The 23,756-nt window shown below is 43.1% G+C and overlaps 1 protein-coding gene and 1 pseudogene across 7 annotated transcripts in view; one reads left to right on the forward strand and one right to left on the reverse strand.

Moving 5' to 3' along the window:
- LOC148773230 (protein cornichon homolog 1 pseudogene) overlaps nt 1–18,468 on the reverse strand; it is a 139,708-nt pseudogene extending 121,240 nt beyond the window's left edge.
- A 433-nt stretch (nt 18,469–18,901) lies between these two features.
- Nucleotides 18,902–23,756, forward strand: part of REPS2 (RALBP1 associated Eps domain containing 2) — a 257,054-nt gene continuing 252,199 nt past the window's right edge. For all 7 annotated transcript variants that reach the window (XM_055393986.1, XM_088834233.1, XM_088834234.1 and 4 more), the window contains exon 1: nt 18,902–19,275. In XM_055393986.1, coding sequence (XP_055249961.1) covers nt 19,039–19,275 — 237 coding nt within the window. In that variant the 5' untranslated portion in view covers nt 18,902–19,038. The remainder of the gene's footprint in view (nt 19,276–23,756) is intronic.

Genomic DNA, 23,756 nt, shown 5'->3' on the forward strand with positions numbered 1-23,756 from the left:
TAGTTCCCCAATCAGGGATTGAACTAGTACCTCCTGCATTGGGAGAGAAAAGTCTTAACCACTGGACAACCAGGGAAGTACCCTTTTTTGTGTTTTATTGTTTTGCTCTTTTCATATCTCTGTGTAACATTTTGGTAATTCTGGAAATATTTAAAATTTTTTCATTATTATTATTATATTTTTTATGGTGATTTGTGATGAGTGATCTTTGATGTTACTATGACTCAATGAAGGCTCAGATGATGGTTAACATTTTTTAGCAATACAGTTTTGTTTTTGTTTTTTGGTCACAAAGCTTGCAGGATCCCAGCTTCCTGATCAGGGATCAAGCCCAGGGCCATGGCAGTGAAAGCACCAAGTCCCAACCACTGGACAACCAGGGAACTGCCAGCAATGCAGTTTCTAAAATTAAGGTATGTACAGTTATTACACAATTAATAGACTATAGTATAGTTTAAACATAACATTTGTATGTACTAAAAAACCAAATAATTCATGTGACTTGCTTTTGCAATATTTTTTTGTAACATTTGCTTTATTATGGTGGCCTGGAACCAAATTTACAATATCTTGATAGTATGCCTGTACTATTTTTAAAAATTTAGTTATTATTTTAAATATTTAAACTATCTCATTCTTATATAAATTAATCTGAGAAAGAATTTTTATTTAGTTAAAACAACAAAAAACACAAAACCCACCTTACGAAGTACGTTTTGGATGTGTGGTTTTGAAAGTTGACAACATGAAAGTTTTAAATTGTTTACTACTTAACATATGTACTTAGCCATTTTCTGGGTTCAGGAAGCTCTTCTCTAATGAATTAGAGCTATAAAAAATCACTTATGTATAAATGTGTCTATAACACAGAAGCTTTATGTCTCCTGCACTTTAAATAAACTGGATATATGAAAATCAAGGATGACTCAACAAAGAAATAGAGGTAATTTACTGAGACTACTCATAATAAGATTTATTTATTTGTTTGGCCATGCTGCGTGGCATGACAGACTTCATGGCATGAGGAACTGCTCCCACCAGGGATTGAACCTGTGCTCCCTGTTTGGAAGCGTGGAGTTTCAACCACTGGACTTCCAGGGAAGTCCAATAAGAGTTATTTTAAAGCCTGTTCTAAATTTGTTCAAATTTCACTTATCCTTATGAAAATCTGGTCTGTATAGTTTTAGAAACATATCCAAAACATACCCACTGTGTCACGTGACACATGACTGAGTTATTAAACTGCTTTTCTCCACTGAAGACTTCTATTGGGGACTCTAAGCCAGGGTAAGAGGCAGGGGTCCGTCTAGTCAAGGCTATGGTTTTTCCAGTGGTCATCTATGGATGTGAGAGTTGGACTGTGAAGAAAGCTGATCGCCGAAGAATTGATGCTTTTGAACTGTGGTGCTGGAGAAGACTCTTGAGAGTCCCTTGGACTGCAAGATGATCCAACCAGTACATTCTAAAGGAGATCAATGCTGGGTGTTCATTGGAAGGACTGATGCTAAAGCTGAAACTCCAATACTTTGGCCACCTCATGCGACGAGTTGACTCACTGGAAAAGACTCTGATGCTAGGAAAGGTTGGGGGCGGGAGGAGAAGGGGATGACAGAGAATGAGATGGCTGGATGGCATCACCGACTCTGTGGACATGAGTTTGAGTGAACTCCGGGAGTTGGTGATGGACAGGGAGGCCTGGCATGCTGTGATTCATGGGGTCGCAGAGAGTCGTACACGACTGAGCGACTGAACTGAACTGAACTGAAGAGGCAGGGAGAGGCAAGATTTAGAAAGGGCACCATTTGAGACAGTTCAATTCCACTGTTTTCACTGCTGATTCTGTATGTTTGCTTTTAATCAACATAGTCCACAATGATCCTGGCATTTATACAATGTAATGAAGTGGTGGAAAAGTGGCAACACCCAGTGTAAAGTGTCGCCTGTTTGGGTCAGCATGGATGGGAAGAGGCTGGGGGTTACATTCCAAGCATGACTTGTTCAGAGGCGAGGATACTTTGTTATCTTACCCGCTACACACTGTTCTTCATTTGCCTCTGCAAGGAAATAATAGGCAGGTGGAAGTAACATGCTATGTACTTAAATACATAGCATGCTTCTTTTTATTGAGACATAATTCATATGCCATAGAACTCACCCTTTTAAAGTGTATAATTCAGTGGTTTTAACTACATTCACAAGGTTGTGCAGACATCACCACTAATTCCAGAACATTTTTATCACCTCAAAAAGGAGCCTGTAGTCACTCCCCATTTCTCTTCAGTTTCTCCCTACCTAGCCCTAGGCAACCACTCCTGTCTCTCCAGATTTGCTATTCTAGACATTTTATGTAAATAGAATCATATAGCATGTGGCTTTTGTGTCTGGCTTCTACCCTGGTGTCTCAGACAGTAAAGAATCTGCTTGCAATACTGGAGACCTGGGTTTGACCCCTGAGTCGGGAAGATCCCCTGGAGAATGGAATGGCTGCCTACTCCAGTATTCTTGCCTGGAGAATTCTGTGGACAGAGGAGCCTGGTGGGCTACAGTCCGTGGAGTCTCAAATAGTCCAACACAACTGAGCGACTAACGCTTTCACTTTTTTTTTCATTTAGCATAATGCTTTCCAGGTTCATCCATGTTGTAGCGTGTGTCAGTACACTTTGTGTCTTCGTTTCTGCATGCATCAGTTGGTAAATATTTGGGCTGTTTCTACTTTATGGATTGAATGAATCATGCTCTTATGAACATTTGTGTACAAGTTTGATATGGATGTGTGTCTTTCTTTCTGTTGGGTCTGTACCCAGGAGTAGAATTTCTGGGTCATTTCCTGACTCTAAGTTTAATTTTTTTGAGGAACTGCCAGACTGCTTTCAAAACTTGCTGCCTTATTTTACATTCCCACCAGCAATGTATGAGGAGTGTTCCAATTTCTTTGCACCCTCACCAACACTTGCTCTTGTCTCTCTTTTTGATTATAGCCACCCTAGTGGGTCATGCTATGTCTTTGATGAACTCTCATACACATATATTTTAAGCCAATTGATAAGAATAATCCTTAGGGTTGTAACAAAAGTGAAAAGTGAAAGTGTTAGTCACTCAGTCATGTTCAGCTGTTTATGACCCCATGGACCCATGGACCCACCAGGCTCCTCTGTCCATGAAATTCTTCAGGCAAGAATACTGGAGTAGGTAGCCATTTCCTTCTCCAGGGTTGTAATAGTGCTTTCCTGAAAGTGCTGCACTCAATATGCCAGCAAATTTGGAAAACTCAGCAGTGGCCACAGGACTGGAAAAGGTCAGCTTTCATCCCAATCCCAAAGAAAGGCAATGCCAAAGAATGCTCAAACTACTACACAATTGCACTCATCTCACACACTAGTAAAGTCATGCTCAAAATTCTCCAAGCCAGGCTTCAGCAATACGTGAACCATGAACTTCCAGATGTTCAAGCTGGTTTTAGAAAAGACAGAGGAACCAGATATCAAATTGCCAGCATCGGCTGGATCACAGAAAAAGCAAGAGAGTTTCAGAGAAACATCTACTTCTGCTTTATTGACTATGCCAAAGCCTTTGACTGTGTGGATCACAATAAACTGTGGAACATTCTGAAAGAGATGGGAATACCAGACCACCTGACCTTCCTGTTGAGAAACCTGTATGCAGGTCAGGAAGCAACAGTTAGAACCAGACATGGACCAACAGACTGGTTCCAAATTGGGAAAGGAGTACATCAAGGCTGTATATTGTCACCCTGCTTATTTAACTTATATGCAGAGTACATCATGAGGAACGCTGGGCTGGATAAAACACAAGCTGGAATCAAGATTGCCAGGAGAAATATCAATAACCTCAGATATGCAGATGACACCACCCTTATGGCAGAAAGTGAAGAAGAACTAAAAATCCTCTTGATGAAAGTGAAAAAGGAGAGTGAAAAAGTTGGCTTGAAGCTCAACATTCAGAAAACGAAGATCATGGCATCTGGTCCCATCACTTCATGGGAAATAGATGGGGAAACAGTGGAAACAGTGTCAGACTTTATTTTTTTGGGCTCCAAAATCACTGCAGATGGTGACTGCAGCCATGAAATTAAAAGATGCTTACTCCTTGGAAGGAAAGTTATGACCAACCTAGACAGCATATTAAAAAGCAGAGACATTATTTTGCCAACAAACGTCTGTCTAGTAAAGGCTATGGTTTTTCCCGTGGTCATGTATGGATGTGAGAGTTGGACTGTGAAGAAAGCTGAATGCCGAAGAACTGATATTTTTGAGCTGTGGTGTTGGAGAAGACTCTTGAGAGTCCCTTGGACTGCAAGGAGATCCAACCAGTGCATTCTAAAGGAGATCAGTCCTGGGTGTTCATTGGAAGGACTGATGCTAAAGCTGAAACTGCAATACTTTGGCCACTTCATGTGACGAGTTGACTCACTGGAAAAGACTCTGGTGCTGGGAGGGATTGGGGGTGGGAGGAAAAGGGGATGACAGAGAATGAGATGGCTGGATGGCATCACCGACTTGATGGACATAAGTTTGAGTGAACTCCGGGAATTGGTGATGGACAGGGAGGCCTGGCATGCTGTGATTCATGGGGTCGCAAAGAGTAGGACACGACTGAGCGACTGAACTGAACTGAACTGAACTAAAAGAATCACACGTCTGTTGAGGCTTTGCTGGGGAAGATCTGGCTCCAGAAAGAATAGCTTTGTTGTTGTTATTGTTGTTGTCTTATTTTGTTTTATTAAATCCATTGGCAGGTCTTTCCTGGTGGTCCAGTGGTTAAGACTCTGTGCTTTCAATGCAGGGGGCATAGGTTCAATTCCTGGTCAGGGAATTAAAATCCCACATGCTGCACGGCATGGCCAAAAAATTAAATAAAAATTTAAAAAATCCATTGGCTTAAGATGAAACAGCTGGTTCAGGTCAAAATTGAGAATGAGTTTCATGAACTCAAAAAAAGTTTCCAATTTTTCTTCTGCACAAGGCTTCAGATGAAAGCATCATCGTGCATTAAAGCCTTTTTCTATCAATGCAAGGACAGTACTCTGGTTCCATAATGGAAATTATTACAGAGGTGATAAACACTTCTAGCTGCTTTAACTCATTCTTGTTATTTTCTTCGTTACTGAGTTGGCATGTGTAATAATATGGAAACTGTTTGCAAACACATATTCCCCCAAGAGGTTCTGAAGCTAAAAAAGAAAAAAATCCAGTTTATTAATGGGTGCTCCTGTTCCTGGCTCCCATTTCAGTGAAAGGGTAGAATCTTGTGAAGATAATATACCACATTTGGAATAAACATCGATTTCAAAATCAACATACCCTTTTATTTCTTTCAGTGCAAAAGGAAGGCAGGTATTGTTGGCCATATGTGCTGAACTGTCTCATGCAGTCACATTCTAAAATAAACAACAAAAACAATCTGAGCAGTTACCAGATATTTCACAATTTTCATAGAGAAATCCATTTGCTAATATTATTATTTTGTTTACATGTCTTCGATGTTAAGATTCAAAACCACTTAAATACAGGAGTCCAGGTGAGAGCTTACATATTGGAATGAAAGCTGGGACTGCTAAGGGGTACCGATAAGGGTTAATATATTTTTTAAAAATATTTTATTTTGGAACATTTCAAACGTAAAAAAATAGAGAGATTGGGGACTTCCCTGGCAGTTCAGTGGTTAGGACTCTGGGTTTCCACTGCAGGGGGCACGGGTTCCATCCCTGGTCAGGGAACTTAAGATCCCACATGCTCTGAGGCATGGCCAAAAAACAAATTAGATTGATATAATCTCCCCAGCTCCCCCACCCATCACTCAGCTTAAACAGTTGCCAAGAATCCCCCTAGAGCATTTAAAATTACAGGACTTCCCAGGTGGTTTCTAGAACTTTCCAGGTAATTCTGATTCCTCTCTTGATTTAAATTGGGCACAAGATGATTAAGTTGTATTCCTAGTTTTCAAAACACCACTTTGAAACATCCTTGACTGTGAAAAAGGGTGTTTCAGGTTCACTGTCCTTATTTAATTCTCTTGTTCCTATGGCTCTATATTTGAGAAGCAGTTTTGTTTTGTTTTTTAAATTTACTTATCTTCAGAGAGCACTTGTGCACCTGGAACATGGTTCACAGATGAGATATCACTATGGACATAAATCAGTTAACTGTAATCATGATTTATGTGCCTGCATTCTCCTGTGGGCTGTGATACCTCCAAATATGTGATAAACACATTTGTGTCCTTGCAAAACTGAGACTCAGATCCTAGATGCCCCAGTGGCCACATCGACTTGGTTAAAGTAGAAAGGGCAGGAAACAAAAATGAAGAATGAGGCCACAATCAATATTTACCATAAAAAGATTCTGTTTGTAGTGCCGGGCAAGCAGTCTTTGTTTATTGAGAATGTTATTGTTGTTTAGTCACTAAGTCATGTCTGACTCTTTTGTGACCCCATGGATTGTAGCCCGCCAGGCTCCTCTGTCCATGGAATTCTCCAGGCAAGAATACTTGAGTGTGTTGCCATTTCCTTCTCCAGTGGATCTTCCTGACCTAGGGATTGAATCAGTGTCTTCTGCTTGGCAGGCAGATTGTTTGCCACTGAACCACCTGGGAAGCTGTTATGGAGTATAGGACTATGTATACTCTACTGATAGCACCTAGATAGTTACAGATGTACTTGCACATGCTTTTTCTATGAGATGTGGGTAGTATTTTGAGATAGAAATGGCAACCCATTCCAGTATTCTTGCCTTGAGAATCCCACGGACAGAGGAGCCTGGTGGGCTATGATCCATGGAGTCGCAAAGAGTTGGACATGACTGAAGCAACTTAGGATGGACGGATGTGAGTAGTATTACTCTCTGATGTAAAATTCTGACTCAGGTTGGGTTCTCTGGGAACAGAGACTGAGATGAGGATTCTTGTATAAATGCTTCACAGAGGCAGAAGGGAAGGAAGGTATCAAAATAGGGCTAGAGAAGACACTAAGCAAGAAAGCAATCTCAGTTGGAGACTTACCTGATCCCACAGGGCTCTTTGGAGTATGATTTGTACCACCAAGTTGGTCTCCCCCTGAGGCAAGGGGCTGACCTTTTCTACTTCCTGTCAGTCAGCCATTGGTGGTGGGCTGCTCGGTAAGGGGTGTGTAGGTGTAACTGCCCTGAAGCATCTCTAGGTTGGTTGAGGACAAGTCTCCAAAGAAGGGAGCAGCTGTGAGCCATCAGAAGACAACATTCACTGGTGCACTGCCTGGTGGGAGGAATCTTAGCAGTAAAGCAACTGTTTCTACAATAGATCTGAAATTTTTACATGATTGAGTCTGCCTAAATGTTATCCAAACCCTTTCATCTTCCTAGGTACACTGCTTGACTACATTTCCCAGACTCCCTTGCAGCTTAGCATAGCCATGTGACTTAGCTCTAACCAGTAGAAAGCAGGGAGAAGGGATTTGTGCCACCTCTGGCCCTGGCCTTTAAAGCCCCCTTGACAAGCAGCCTTCCATGTTCTCTCTCTTGCTCCAGCTCTGCTGAGCCCCTCTTCTCTTTCTTTTTATTTCTCCCAGATGCAGAGCATCTAGTGACCGACTTTGAGGTCCCAGGGGATGGAGGAGTTACTGATAGTGTCCCTGATGAACATGAAGAGAATCACCTCGCCTTCACTGACTCTTGTTGGACTGTGACATGAGCAAGAAACAAAACGTGATTATGTTAACCCACTGAGATTTTCCAGGTTGTTTCAGTAGTTAGCCTACCCTGACTCATTTAGTGAACCCTCCATTTTTAAGAAACACAAATAGCTTCTCAAAATTTGATTTCCAGAATTCGATCAATTTATTATCAATAAGAACCCTTGCTCAAATCTGTGATGACTGAAGTACTGAATAACTGAAGTAAGATTTTTTTCTTATTCCTTTAAACATAGAAAAAAGCTACAACAGTCTATTTGTGTATTATGGGTGATTTTAAAAAACACCATGAAAATATATGGCTAGGATAATTATCCAAAATCCTGTTCAGGAGAACAAAGCAGCAAGCTGCTTTCCCAAGGTTAGACAGCTTGCTATTGTTAATGAGGAGTGCTAACTGTTGGGTCCAGTTTGTGTGACAAAGCTGTTGGACTTTACCAGTGCACAGTTTTGTTTTGTTTTGTTTTTGTTTTTGTTTTTTTTTAGCATTTCTGCTCAGCTACTCGGCCATTCCCAGGGCTCCCAAAAGCTTCATCCATCGAGAGAGGTGAACTGTTTGACACCTTACATGAGAAGCTAGCATGGCTGCTGAGAACAATCTGTTGGTTGCTTGAGAAGAGCCACCTTGTCAGTGTGTCAAGTTTTTCTTTCACAGGATGGAGTTGATATAGGAAGAAAGAGGGCACAGTACTCATATACACACACATGTACACACGCACACACACAGATGAGTGCATGCAGGATATTTCACCGATATTCAAAACTGGTTTTATGGGATATAGTAACTTGTAAGATTTCATCATCATTAGTGCTTTGTAGGGCATATAGGGGTCCAAGTACTCCAACCCTGTCTTTTTCTGGGAGTGTAGAAAGGATTAGCTGAGGTCCACATGGCCCACATCAGCTTCATTGTTGTGAGTTGGATTGGAGATTCAGATTGTGTTTGTGGCCACAATCAGGCTTCTTCTTCCTCTCCCTACCTGCTTCCTTCCCTACCGCAGAGTGTCTATAAAACAGACCCTCACCTGGCAAGCTGCAAGGAAACTGCTATCTTTTCCCATCAAGTCTTACTTTCTTTTTTAAATGGAAGTATAGTTGACTTACAATGTTGTGTTAATTTCTGCTGTACAGAAAAGTGACTCAGTTACACACACACACACATATATATATATACACATTATTTTTCATATTCTTTTCCATTATGGTTTATCATGGGATATTGAATATAGTTTCCTGTGCTGTACAGTAGGACCTAGTTGTTTATCTCCCATCAAATCTTTCAAGTGAGAACAGCAGGTGGCTCCAAACTAGGTGTGCTTGCCATGTGGAATCAGGGTAGAGTGGCATCTGCTCCAAGGGCAGCACTGTTAAGAGGTGGTGGTGGTGGAGAGAGCTTGAGCCAGAGTGACAGCAGTAGCAAGAAAGAGAGAGAGAGAGATACACACAGAGACAGAAAAAGACAGAAATGGGCACACTGTTGGAACTGGGAATGATCCATTTCTTCTCCCTTCTACCACTTCTTTCTTGGTAAAAGTAAATGAGAGGAGGTGGAAGAAGCACCAATGTTACTTCATCAATATTCCATCCTGGGGAGTAAGTAGAGAGGAAATTTTCTCATGATAAAATGTGGCCAGGGGAATAGGATTCTCTCTCACACTGTTAAAGATATACCTTTCTTTACTTCTAGAAAAAAAGAAGTTAAACAAATCAGCCAAACAAGTGACTACTTAGTGTTTACATCGGTCAATCCCCCAGTAAGTATTTATTAAAGTTCATCCATCTTTGAGATATAATCTAAAGTATCTCAATATAACTCAAGAAGAGTCTGAAGCTCAGAGAAGCCAAATAGGATATTCCCTACCACCTCTTCCCAGGTGACCCGTAAATTGACTGTGCTTGTGTGCTAAGTCACTTCAGTCATGTTCAACTCTTTGCAACCCCACGGACTGTAGCCCACCAGGCTCTTCTGTCCATGGGATTCTCCAGACAAGAATACCTTCCTCCAGGGGATCTTACCAACCGAGGGACTCAACCCACGTCTCTTATGTCTCCTGCATTGGCAGGCAGGTTCTTTACCACTTGTGCCACCTGTGAAAGTGAAAGTCGCTCAATTGTGTCTGACTCTCTGTGACCCCATGGTCTATACAGTCCATGGAATTCTCCAGGCCAGAATACTAGAGTGGGTAGGCTTTCCCTTCTCCAGGGGATCTTCCCAACCCAGGGATTGAACCCAGGTGTCCCACATTGCAGGCAGATTCTTTACCAGCTGAGCCACAAAGGAAGCGCGTCACCTGTCCAGTTCAGTTCAGTTTAGTTGCTCAGTCATGTCCCACTCTTTGAGACCCCATGAATCACAGCATGCCAGGCCTCCCTGTCCATCACCAATTCCTGGAGTCCACTCAAACTCACGTCCATCGAGTCGGTGATGCCATCTAGCTGTCTCATCCTCTGTCATCCCCTTCTCCTTGCCTTAAATCCCTCCCAGCAACAGGGTCTTTTCCAATGAGTCAACTCTTCGCATGAGGTGGCCAAAGCATTGGAGTTTCAGCTTTAGTATCAGTCCTTCCAATGAACACCCAGGACAGATCTCTTTAGAATGGACTGGTTGGACCTCCTTGCAGTCAAAGGGACCCTCAAGAGTCTTCTCCAACACCACAGTTCAAAAGCATCAATTCTTCGGCACTCAGCTTTCTTCACAGTCCAACTCTCACATCCATACATGACCACGGGAAAAACCATAGCCATGACTAGACGGACCTTGGTTGGCAAAGTAATGTCTCTGCTTTTTAATATGCTGTCTAGGTTGGTCATAACTTTCCTTCCAAGGAGTAAGTGTCTTTTAATTTCATGGCTGCAATCAGCATCTGCAGTGATTTTGGAGCCCAAAAAAATAAAGTCTGACACTGTTTCCATTGTTTCCCCATCTATTTCCCATGAAGTGATGGGACCAGATGCCCTGATCTTAGTTTTCTGAATGTTGAGCTTTAAGTCAACTTTTCACTCTCCTCTTTCGCTTTCATCAAGAAGCTTTTTAGTTCCTCTTCACTTTCTGCCATAAGGTGGTGTCAACTTCATATCTGAGGTTATTGATATTTCTCCCAGCAATCTTGATTCCAGCTTGTGCTTCTTCCAGCCCAGCGTTCCTCATGATGTACTCTGCATATAAGTTAAATAAGCAGGGTGACAATATACAGCCTTGACATACTCCTTTCCCAATTTGGAACCAGTCTGTTGTTCCATGTCCAGTTCTCACTGTTGCTTCCTGACCTGCATATAGGTTTCTCAAGAGGCAGGTCAGGTGGTCTGGGATTCCCATCTCTTTCAGAATTTTCCACAGTTTATCGTGATCCACACAGTCAAAGGCTTTGGCATAGTCAATGAAGCAGAAATAGATGTTTTTCTGGAACTCTCTTGCTTTTCCCATGATCCAGTGGATGTTGGCAATTTGATCTCTGGTTCCTCTGCCTTTTCTAAAACCAGCTTGAACATCTGGAAGTTCATGGTTCACGTACTGTTGAAGCCTGGCTTGGAGAATTTTGAGCATGACTTTACTAGCGTGTGAGATGAGTGCAATTGTGCAGTAGCCTGAGCATTCTTTGGCATTGCTTTTCTTTGGGATTGGGATGAAAACTGACCTTTTCCAGTCCTATGGCCACTGCTGAGTTTTCCAGATTTGCTGGCATATTGAGTGCAACACTTTCACAGCATCATCTTTCAGGATTTGAAATAGCTCAATTGGAATTCCATCACCTCCACTAGCTTTGTTTGTAGTGATGCTTTCTAAGGCCACTTGACTTCACATTCCAGGATGTCTGGCTCTAGCTGAGTGATCACACCATTGTGATTATGTGGGTCATGAAGATCTTTTTTGTACAGTTCTGTGTATTCTTGCCACCTCTTCTTAATATCTTGTGCTTCTGTTAGGCCCATATGGTTTCTGTCCTTTATCGAGCCCATCTTTGCATGAAAGTTTCCCTTGGTATCTCTAATTTTCTTGAAGAGATCTCCAGTCTTTCCCATTCTATTGTTTTCCTCTATTTCTTTGCATTGTTCACTGAGGAAGGCTTTCTTATCTCTCCTTGCTAGTCTTTGGAACTCTACATTGTAGGTATAAGTAAATATTGATCTTCCATTGTGGCTCAGCAGTATAGTATCTGCCTTCAATGCAGGAGATACAGGTTCGATCCTTGGGTTGAGAAGTTCTCCTGAAGAAGGAAATGGCAACCCACTCTATTATTCTTTGTGTGTGTGTGTGTGTCCTGTCACTCCAGTATTCTTGCCTGGGAAATCTCATGGACAGAGGACTTGGTGGACTATAGTCCATGGGGTCGCAAAGAGTCGGATACGACTGAACAACTATAGCAACAACAACAGGGACTAAACAACAACAGTAAGTAAATATTAGGTCTTCATAAACTTAATAGAAGTCAGCAAATGTTTTTCTGTAAAGGGCCAGAGAGTAAATATTTTAGGTGACACCACAACTCTGCCATTGTAGTGCAAAAACAATCAGTTCAGTTCAGTTCAGTTCAGTCGCTCAGTCGTGTCCGACTCTCCGCGACCCCATGAATCACAGCACGCCAGGCCTCCCTGTGCATCACCAACTCCCGGAGTACACTCAAACTCATGTCCACAGAGTCGGTGATGCCATCCAGCCATCTCATTCTCCGTCGTCCCCTTCTCCTCCCGCCCCCAACCTTTCCCAGCATCAGAGTCTTTTCCAGTGAGTCAACTCGTCTCATGAGGTGGCCAAAGTATTGGAGTTTCAGCTTTAGCATCAGTCCCTCCAATGAACATCCAGGATTGATCTCCTTTAGAATGGACTGGCTGGATCTCCTTGCAGTATAAGGGACTCTCAAGAGTCTTCTCCAACACCACAGTTCAAAAGCATCGATTCTTCGGCGATCAGCTTTCTTCACAGTCCAACTCTCACATCCATACATGACCACGGGAAAAACCATTGCCTTGACTAGACGGACCTTGGTCGGCAAAGTAATGTCTCTGCTTTTTAATATACTATCAAGGTTGGTCATAACTTTCCTGCCAAGGAGCAAGCGTCTTTTAATTTCATGGCTGCAATCAGCATCTGCAGTGATTTTGGAGCCCAAAAAAAACAAAGTCTGACACTGTTTCCACTGTTTTTCCATCTATTTCCCATGAAGTGATGGGACCAGATGCCATGATCTTTGTTTTCTGAATGTTGAGCTTCAAGCCAACCTTTTCACTCATAAACACAAAAATGAATGGGCATAGCTGTGTTCCAATCAAACTTTCCTTACAGACACTAAAATGTGGATTTCATATAATTTTCATGTCCTGAAATGTTAGTCAGTGCCCAGAAAGCACTGATTTTTTTCAAGCATCAAAACAAAAGTAAAATCCATTTTTAGCTTATGAGCCATACCAAACCAGGTAACTGGTTCTACCTTTCCAACTCCTGCTTTAGAAAACCCTTCCTTAGAAAACCCTTTCCCTTGTGGCTCAGCTGGGAAACAATCTGCCTGCAATGCAGGAGATCTGGGTTCGATCCCTAGGTTGGGAAGATCCCTTGGAGAAGGGAAAGGCTCCCTAATCCAGTATTCTGGCCTAGAGAATTCCATGGACTATATAGTCCATGGGGTCGCAAAGGGGACATGATTGAGTAACTTTAGCTTTTCACACTTTCCCTGTAGGTAACCAGAGCGTTGTTCTGAGTTTAAGCTGTCATCTTCATGCAAGGCACTGATGCTGGAATGAAAGGAAAAGAAAACATAACTTAAAGACTATCTCTTGGCTATTCACGAATAGATTATCATTCTGACTTTTCTGGCCATTGATGGAGCCAAAACCAGTGTGTAAGTTTAGAACTTCCAAAAGGATAAAGAAGTTCTCTTCTAAAATATTCTTGTTTACCATCAGCCTTACAGGGATATGAGTTTCTAGTTTCTACATTGTCTGTGTTCATTTGAAGTTTGGTAACTATTTCTTCTATTCAAAAAACTGTTGTAGAAATAAAGAACAGTACTTGGCATTCCTTAGATATTAAAACATTTTTAAAAATGCCATTTTTTTCTTCCTCTGTGCTGGGTTAAAACGTTGCTGCTGTTAGGTCACTTGTGGCTATGCCTCTCATCCTTCATGGAGTCTGGTTGCAGCGAATAAGAGGCTGCCCATACCTCCTGCCCCAGGCTATGTCCCTCACTGCTCACTTCCTTGGCACCAGTCTCTAGGGCTCCTCCCTCTCTTGTGATCCTCCCTCCCAGTCCTGACCTTTCACCTACCCAGCCCCATCCATTAATCAACAACCATCCCAAGCCCCCTTCTCAAGACTTCCTGGCTGAGCTCTGGTTCATAGATGTTTCTGTCTTGTCTAAACTCCCGCAGCACTTAGCACAAGGGTACACAGTTTAGCAAAAGATATTAAGAAGAGGTGGCAAGAATACATAGAACTATACAAAAAAGATCTTCATGACCCAGATAACCATGATGGTGTGATCACTTGCCTAGAACCAGACATCCTGGAATGCGAAGTCAAGTGGGTCTTAGGAAGCATCACTACGAACAAAGCTAGTGGAGGTGATGGAATTCCAGTTGAGCTATTTTAAATCCTGAAAGATGATGCCGTGAAAGTGCTGCACTCAATATGCCAGCAAATCTGGAAAACCCAGCAATGGCCACAGGACTGGACAAAGTCAGTTTTCATTCCAATCCCTAAGAAAGGCAAAGCCAAAGAATGCTCAAACTACCACACACATCTCACATGCTAGCAGAGTAATGCTCAAAATTCTCCAAGGCAGGCTTCAGCAATATGTGAACCATGAACTTCCAGAGGTTCAAGCTGGTTTTAGAAAAGGCAGAGGAACCAGAGATCAAATTGCCAACATCTGCTGGATCATGGAAAAAGCAAGAGAGTTCCAGCAAACATCTATTTCTGCTTTATTGACTATGCCAAAGCCTTTGACTGTGTGGATCACAATAAACTGGAAAATTCTGAAAGAGATGGGAATCCCAGACCACCTGACCTGCCTCTTGAGAAACCTGTATGCAGGTCAGGAAGCAACAGTGAGAACTAGGCATGGAACAACAGACGGTTCCAAATTGGGAAAGGAGTACGTCACGGCTGTATATTGTCACCCTGCTTATTTAACTTATATGCAGAATATATCATGAGAAATGCTGGACTGGATGAAGCACAAGCTGGAATCAAGATTGCTGGGAGAAATATCAATAACCTCAGATATGAAGATGACACCACTCTTATGGCAGAAAGCAAAGAAAAGAAAGTGAAGAACTAAAGAGCTTCTCGATGAAAGTGAAAGAGGAGAGTGAAAATGTTGGCTTAAAGCTCAACATTCAGAAAACTAAGATCATGGCATCTGGTCCCATCACTTCATAGCAAATAGATGCAGAAACAATGAAAACAGTGACAGACTTTATTTTTCTTGCTTAAAAAAATCACTACAGATGATAAGTGCACCCATGAAATTAAAAGACTCTTGCTGCATGGAAGAAAAGTTATGACCAACCTGCTGCTAAGCTGCTAAGTCACTTCAGTCGTGTCCGACTCTGTGTGACCCCATAGACAGCAGCCCACCAGGCTCCCCCGTCCCTGGGATTCTCCAGGCAAGAGTACTGGACTGGCTTGCCATTGCCTTCTCCGGATGATACCGCAGATACGTTCAATTATCGGTGTGACCAACCTAGAATGCCTATTAAAAAGCAGAGACGTTACTTTGCCAACAAAGGTCCGTCTAATCAAAGCTATGGTTTTTCCAGTAGTCATGTATGTATGTGAGAGTGGACTCTAAAGAAAGCTGAGCTCCAAAGAATTGATGCTTTGAACTGTGGTGCTGGAGAAGACTCTTGAGAATCCCTTGGACAGCAAGGAGATCCAACCAGTCAATCGTAAAGGGAATCAGTCCTGAATATTCATTGGAAGGACTGATGCTGAAGCTGAAACTCCAATATTTTGGCCACCTGATGTGAAGACTGACTCATTGGAAAATACCCTGATGGTGGGAAAGATTGAAGGCGGGAAAAGGGGACGACAGGGAGTTGATGATGGACAGGCAAGCCTGGTGTGCTGCAGTTCATGGGGGTCGCAGAGTTGGACATGACTGAGCAACTGAACTGAAATGAACAGAGTTTAGAACTTAATTATATATTGTCTTTTATTGTTTGTTTTTATTTGTTGTGTTAGTTTTATCTTTTTCAGTGAGGCGGCAGACTCCTTGAAAGCAACAGGTCTTGTATATCTTTTGTAAATCTCTCAAAGTACTCTAGTTGGAACACAGTCAATACTTCTTATTCTACCCATAAGTGTTGATTGATTGATTGATAGGTACAGATATGAGATCTCCTCCCCATCTCTGCAGTGCTTAATAGTTTAGTCTGTCAGTTCAGTCGCTCAGTTGTGTCCAACTCTTTGCGACCCCATGGACTGCAGCCTGCCAGGCTACCATGTCCTTCACCATCTCCCATAACTTGCTCAAACTCATGTCCATTGAGTCAGTGATGCCATCCAACCATCTCATACTCTGGTGTCCCCTTCTCCTCCCGCCTTCATTCTTTCCCAGCATCACGGTCTTTTCCAGTGAGTCAGTTTTTCACATCAGGTGGCCACAGTTTTGGAGCTTCAGCTTCAGCATCGAGCCGTCCAGTGAATATTCAGAACTGATTTCCTTTAGGATTTACTGGTTTGATCTCCTTGCAGCCCAAGGGACTCTCAAGAGTCTTCTCCAATACCACAGTTCAAAAGCATCAATTCTCCCATTCTCCAAAGAGATCTTTGAACCTCCATCAAATGGAAGCTTCAAAGCTTCCATTAAACTTTCTTTCTTTTTTTTTAATGGTCCAAATCTCACATCCATACGTGACTACTGGAAAAAACCATAGCAGTGCTTAATAAATATCTGTCAAATTTATTAAACTGAGTTGAGTAACAAAGATCAGCTGGAAATCTAGTATTCAGTTGGGCAAATCATACCATCTCTGCATCCATTTTCTCATCTGGAAAATGGGGATAAAAATGGGAAAGCAGTCTACCTCAGAGAGGTACTTTCAGGCTTAAATAGATAATGTCGCTTGAGGTATATTAATGTTGCTGCTGCTGCTGCTGCTGCTAAGTCACTTCAGTCGTGTCCGACTCTGTGCGACCCCATGGACGGCAGCCCACCAGGCTCCGCCATCCCTGGGATTCTCCAGGCAAGAACACTGGAGTGGGTTGCCATTTCCTTCTCCAACGTGTGAAAGTGAAAAGTGAAAGTGAAGTTGCTCAGTCTTGTCCGACTAGTAGCGACCCCATGGACTGTAGCCCACCAGGCTCCTCTGTCCATGGGATTTTCTAGGCAAGAGTACTGGAGTGGCTTGCCATTGCCTTCTCCGATATTAATGTTAGGGATTATTATATCTCACATTTATTTTTGCAGGAGTTACAGGGAAAAGTGGGGTTTGATGTTTATCATGGAGAATACATCCCTTTCTCACCTTTGTTAGAATGGTGGGCCATTCTCAGGGAAGCCTGAGCATAAAGGGAAAAATGAGAAAAGAATAAACATGATCTCTTGGCTTCCAGTTTTCTTGAGAAGGTTTTACAGTTGTGGAAAATACAATGGTGGTGAGGTTTTTGAAGAGAAAATTCCTGAAGTCAGTCTTTGTTGCTCCTAAATTACCTAGCCTTTTGGTACTCTTTTCTCCAAACCTACCTCTGTCTTAACTCAGTCCTGGCAAGCCTGAAGCAAAAGATGGTATAAGGAAATCTGAGTAATTTGGGGGATCCTCATTTCTATTTCATTTTTTTTCAGGTTCCAAAAAGGAAATATTACTCTGGGAATCATTTATGAATTAACATAATTGTTTTTTCTTCTTGTGTTTCTCTTTTCATCTTTCCCCTTTCCCCTGACTTTACATTTTTTTCTTTTCCTCTCTTCCTGTGCTTGGTCGTTATTTAAGTTGAATAAACTACCAAAGTTTTTTTTTTTTTTTAATTTGGCTATGCTGGGTCTTAGTTGTGGCATGTGAGATCCAGTTCTCAGACCAGGGATGAAACCCAGGTCTTTGACCCACTGCATTGAGAGCTTGGAATCTTTTTTTTTTTTTTTTTGAGAGCTTGCAATCTTAACCACTGGACCACCAGGGAAGTCCCCGTTTTGTTTTTAATATTTTTTTTTAAAAGCACTATTTGGGGTGGCAGGTATATATGTAAACCATGGACTGATTTTTTTCCTTTGGGTTAGTGTTTCCCCGGAGAAGGCAATGGCAAGCCACTCTAGTACTCTTGCCTAGAAAATCCCATGGATGGAGGAGCCTGGTAGGCTGCAGTCCGTGGGGTCGCTAAGGGTCGGACACGACTGAGCGACTTCACTTTCACTTTTCACTTTCCACTTTCACACATTGGAGAAGGAAATGGCAACCCACTCCAGTGTTCTTGCCTGGAGAATCCCAGGGACGGGGGAGCCTGGTGGGCTTCCGTCTATGGGGTCACACAGAGTCGGACACGACTGAAGTGACTTAGCAGCAGCAGCAGCAGCAGTGTTTCCCAGCCAGGCTTAATGCATATACATGTGCAAATTCTTCCCAGGGCCTTTTTCACTCCTATTACTCTAGCATTTAACACTAACAGATTTTATTCCTTTTTAAGGCTCAACCCCAGGTTTGAGCCTTGCCTGAGAAAGTGACTTAACCCTGTCGCCACCTTGAACAACACCTTGAACTTTACAGGAGTCACTGGGACCCTGTTCCTATGGAGATCTCTCCCTTCCAGCTTTTCAGGACTGACATGGAAAAAGCGAAGCCTAATTACCCATGCCTCGTCCATATCCCGTGCCTAGTCCATTTCTGGGAAGGGCACAGCGTGATGTGAGCACTACACTTGCTCCAGCGTCCTAGGGAGAAATCACCACAACCTTTTCCACCCCCTGAAAAGCGCCATTCTCCAGGTGGGTCTAGATGTTTCCCTTCCTAGGTAGGAGAAGAACCAAAGATGCCTCTCTCGCGGAGTGGACGCGGAATGACTGTGGCTCTGGCCCTTTGGATTCTGCAGCGCGGGCGGAGCAGGTGACCATTCGCGGAACAGGCTGCGCGCCGAGTTAGTTACCTGGCCCAGCGCGGTGAGGCGGGGGCGGGGCCATGGTGCGATCCTAGGCCGCGATTGGTTCGTGCCGCGCCTGTCTCCATGTGCCGTGCGGCGGAGGCACAACATTCAAGTCCGGGGGCGGGGCTGGCGCGCGCCGGGAGGAAGCGGTCGCGCGGCAGCTGCGGGGCGTGGGGGCGGTGGTGGCGGCGGCCAAGGCCGAGGCCGGAGCCGCGAAGGCTGCGGTGAAGGCGGCGGCGCCTTAGCCGGGGACGGTTCTCCGCCTGGCCTCTTTTCAGGCTCCATGGAGGCGGCGGCGGGCGGGCTCTGCGGCTCTGGACCGCCGCTGCTGCTGAGCGAGGGCGAGCAGCAGTGCTACTCTGAGCTCTTCGCGCGCTGCGCCGGCGCCTCAGGCGGGGGCCCGGGTCCCGGGCCCCCGCCTGAGGCCGCCAGGGCTGCCCCCGGCGCGGCCACCGCAGCCGCCGGCCCGGTCGCCGACCTGTTCCGGGCGTCGCAGCTGCCCGCCGAGACGCTGCACCAGGTAGGTCCCCGCACCCCTGCCCTTGTGAGTCAGTGGGGACCATTTCTGCAGGGACAAGGGGGCGGGGTGGGGCGACGGGGCCGCCGACAGGCACCCGGAGGCCTCGGCCAGGTCGCGGAGAGTGGCTTCGCAGCCTGGAATGGCGGCGACGCCCTTGTTCCCCAGGGGCCACCAGCCTCCTCCACAGCTCAGCGGTGCTGGGTGCGCTCCCATCTTCCTCCGCTGAGACAGACGGACCCTCCCTCCTCTCCCCGGCCGTTTCTGGGGTCTCTGCAGCCTCCCAGACCCAAAGTTTGCCTTGTTCTGTAACTAGTGTTTGTTTTGGCTGGTGTCTGGAGTAACCTCTGCTTGCCGCTCCTGCCCTTCCCTCTCCTGGGTGAGTGGGCGCTTGGGTGCCTTGCAGGATTTGAACTTGAAGGGTGTGTGCGTGTGTGTGTGTGTGGCCGGCGGCCGACGACTGAATGTTGTCCGCTTTATATACTACTTGTAATATACACGAATTTACCGTACATTTACATACTAACGTATTTCTGCATATTAGCGTTAAACTGAACAGCTTAATGACAAATTGCAGAACCGGAACACAAGGCTGCAAGAGGACATCTGTCAAGGCAGAGCTAAGCTTCCTATTTAGGACTCGACGTGGTTCCCAGACATTCACGGTTCGGGACAGTTGTAGTTTCCCATCTTACCATTATTTGGACTTGAAATCGAATTGCCAAGTAATGTGTGTCATAGCTACCTCTTTTTGGCTGCTCCATACCTGGAAAAGGAGGAGGGGGATGATACACAGTAGATGCAGTTTTCCTTTTGTGCTTTCCATGGAGCGATAAGCATCTTTGTCTGTGTTTTGCTGTTACTAGCACTTCGTTGTGATAAGATTGTTAATACCAGGCCCCAGATCTGAAATGAAGTTTTTCTTAAAAACTAGAGTCAGGTTTGACAGAAAACAACAAAATTCTGTAAAGCAATTATCCTTCAATAAAAATATAAATTAAAAAGAAAATAAAAAAGCTGGAGGCAGTTTGAAAGTTAACATCAGTTGTATATTTAGAGTGGGGAGTGATATTTTAAAATCCAGTTCCAAAGGAGTACTGAGGGTTTTATGGTTCACTTGCAACATCATTGTTTGTAGATTAAAAAAAAAATCATTTAAGACTGCATTTTATACTGCTGGAGCATGTGTATGTCTGTCTGTTTTAGCATAATTTTAGCCACTCCGTAAACTCTCACTTTTCAGATTTCAAGATTTCTGAAAATATAATTAGTATCCACAGACCTTAACATGGCTGTTTGTCTCTTAAGTCTTTGCTTTGGAGACAGTTTGGCTTCTGCTCTTGAGCAGTTGAACTTGACCAGGTAGAGGAAAAGTCAATATTTTAAAACATGAACCATGGCTGTTACATGAGGCCCTCAGAATACTCCCAAGCATAATTTATTAAATGCTGTTTCTACTTCTCAACTGAAAGAGGAATAAGTGACAGGCCACACGGCAAGTGACAGTTGGGCATCTGTTAAAAGGCTTATTTTGTTGTCAGTAATGCATAGAGTGTGATAAGAGATGGTAGGCATATTAAATCTGAATTATGTTGATTGACTTCTTCTAAGGAGTTGGGGAGGGATCTTTCCTGGTGTTAGAACCCAGGGTGTTTAAGATTTAAAAAGAACTCAAGGCACAGTGCCTTTGTATGAATGAGATTATATTTTTGATGTCTAGTTGAAACCTTCTTGCAAAAGATGCTGGCAAGAGGGGACATCCCTAGAAAACTGCTTGTAATAAATCTCTATGAGCTTTAGAGCTCCCTTATGCAGCCCAGAAAAACAGAAGACTTCCATTAACCTGTGTGCTCAGTCGTGTCTGACTCTTTGTGACCCCATAGACTGTAGCCCGCCAGGCTCCTCTGTCTCCAGTGTCTCCAGTATTGGCAGGCAGGTTCTTTACCACTGAGCCATCTGGGAAGCCCAACCTAACACAATGCAGTAATCCAGTATTCTTTGTACAGGTGAAAATGAACATCAAAGGCATCCTGGACAGAGTAATGTAATCAGAAGAGATTCAAACAAAGCCAGCAGCCATCTAATTTTTACTAACCACGTTGGTTGTGTGTGGTGTGGTGTATCTGGGTGTGTATGTGCATGAGCACTCAATTTATTTTGACTTTCACTACCCCATAAGTGTATCAGTCTTTAAAACAGATGTAGATGTTTTTAGCCTTTCCCTGTTAAACAGGAACTTGTAAGTTTAATTAAGTGGTCCAACAGGTATAACTGCCCCATTTGTGGAGGCACTAACCAGCCCTGGTAGTTTCTATGGTAACGGATTTTTTTTCTTTTTAATAGGCATACAACTAAGATTACCATAATGTTCCAGGAAGATTGAAAATCTTACCTGAAGTACATGTTCTATAAAAATACCTTATTTTGTCTCCTTTTTGATATAAAAATAAATCACTGCACCTGTTACTTTGTTATGTACGTGAGTTATCTCAGGGATTTTTTTCCAGTTGAAATACGTGTGTGTGTGTATATATATATTTTAACAGACTTTATCTTTTCAGAACAGTTTCACAGGTTCACAGCAAAATTGAGGTTAAGGTACACAGAGTTCCCATATAGACTCTGGCTCCACACATACCCAGCCCCCCCATTATCAATACCCTCACCAGAGGGATACATTTTTTATAATTGATGAACCTGCATTGGCATATCATGATCACCCAGAGTCTGTAGTTTACATTATGTTTCATTCTTGGTGATGTACATTCTTTGGTTTCAGACAAATGTGTAATGACACGTATCCACCATTGTAGTATCATACTGAGTAGTATGAGTAGTATCATACTGAGTAGTTTCACTGCCCTAAAAATCCTTTGTGCCCTACTTATTCATCCCTTGCTATTACACCCAACCCATGGCAATGACTGATCTTCTTACTGTCTCCGTAGTTTTGCCTTTTTCCAGAATGTCATGCAGTTCGAATCACACAGTATGTAATCTTTTCAGATTGGCTTGTTTCACTTAGTAATATGCATTTAAGATTCCTCTGTGTCTTTTCATAGCTTGTTGGCTCATTTCTTATTTGTGTTGAATAATATTCTGTTGTTTGGATGTACCTCAGTTTATCCATTCACATACTGGAGGACATCTTGGTTACTTTCAAGCTTTGGCAGTTATAGATAAAGCATCTGTGTGCACTTAAGTTTTCAACCCCTTAGGGTAAATACCAACGAGCGTGATTGTTGGCTCATATGGTAGGAGTGTTAGTTTTGTGAGAGACTGTCCAACTCTCTTCCAAAGTGGCTGTACCATTTGCAGTTCTGCCAGGAATGAATGAGAGGTCCTCTTGCTCTACATCATCAGCATGTGGTGAGTTTCACCATTCTAGAAGGTATTTAGTGGTATCTTGTTGATGTAATTTCCAATTCCCTAATGGCTGGATGGCATCACCGACTTGATGGACATGAGTTTGAGTGAACTCCGGGAGTTGGTGATGGACAGGGAGGCCTGGCGTGGGGTTGCAAAGAGTCAGACATGACTGAGCGACTGAACTGAACTGAACTGAATGACATATGATGCTTAGTATCTTTCCATATGTTCATTTTCCATCTTGAATTGTATTTTAATGCGTCATGATGTTATTGTTCAGTTGCTAAGTTGTGTCCGACTCTTTGTGACTCCGTGGACTGCACCACACCAGGCCTCCCTGTTCCTCACCATCTCCCAGAGTTTGCCCAAGTTCATGTCTATTGCATTAGTGATGCCATCTAACCATTTCATCCTCTGCCACCCTCTTCTCCTTTTGCCTTCAGTCTTTCCCAGCATCAGGGTCTTTTCCAATGAGTCAGTTGTTTGAGTCAGGTGGCCAAAATATTTGAGCTTCAGCATCAGTCCTTCCATTGAGTATTCAGGGTTGATTTGCCTTAGGATTGACTAGTTTGATCTCCTTCCTGTCCAAGGGACTCTCTAGAGTCTTCTCCAGCACCACAATTTGAAAGCATCAGTTCTCTGGTGTTCAGCTTTCTTTATGGTCCACCTCTCACATCTGTACATGACTACTTGAAAAGACCATAGCTTTGACTATATGAACCTTTGTCGGCAAAGTGAAGAACAGAAAAACTCATTTTCTGTTTTGAATTATATTTTAATGTGTCATATTAGCCCACTTTAAAAGGCCTTTTGGTCTTTTTATAAGAGGTGCTGATTTAGTTTAAAACAGGTTTCTAGTGCGGGGTAAAAAAATGTTAGAATAAAATTTTTAAATTACAAAAAGTAAGTATGAATGAGAAACAGGTAAATAGTTTTAAATATTTCAGGACAAAGAACTACAAGTGTTAGAGTGATTGGTTTTTCAGGTTATGAAGTATTTCATTTGTATTGAAAGGCCAGCATTTTACTAGAATGCATATAGACTTGGATTGGATGTGTATTTGAGGTATTTTAGTTTCTTTTGAACATCAGGCACTATTCAGGGTGCTGAGGTT

This window comes from Moschus berezovskii, chromosome X (assembly GCF_049115385.1).
Source record: "Moschus berezovskii isolate FMDL1 chromosome X, NW_MosBer_1.0, whole genome shotgun sequence".
In the NCBI taxonomy this organism is placed as follows: Eukaryota; Metazoa; Chordata; class Mammalia; order Artiodactyla; family Moschidae; genus Moschus; species Moschus berezovskii.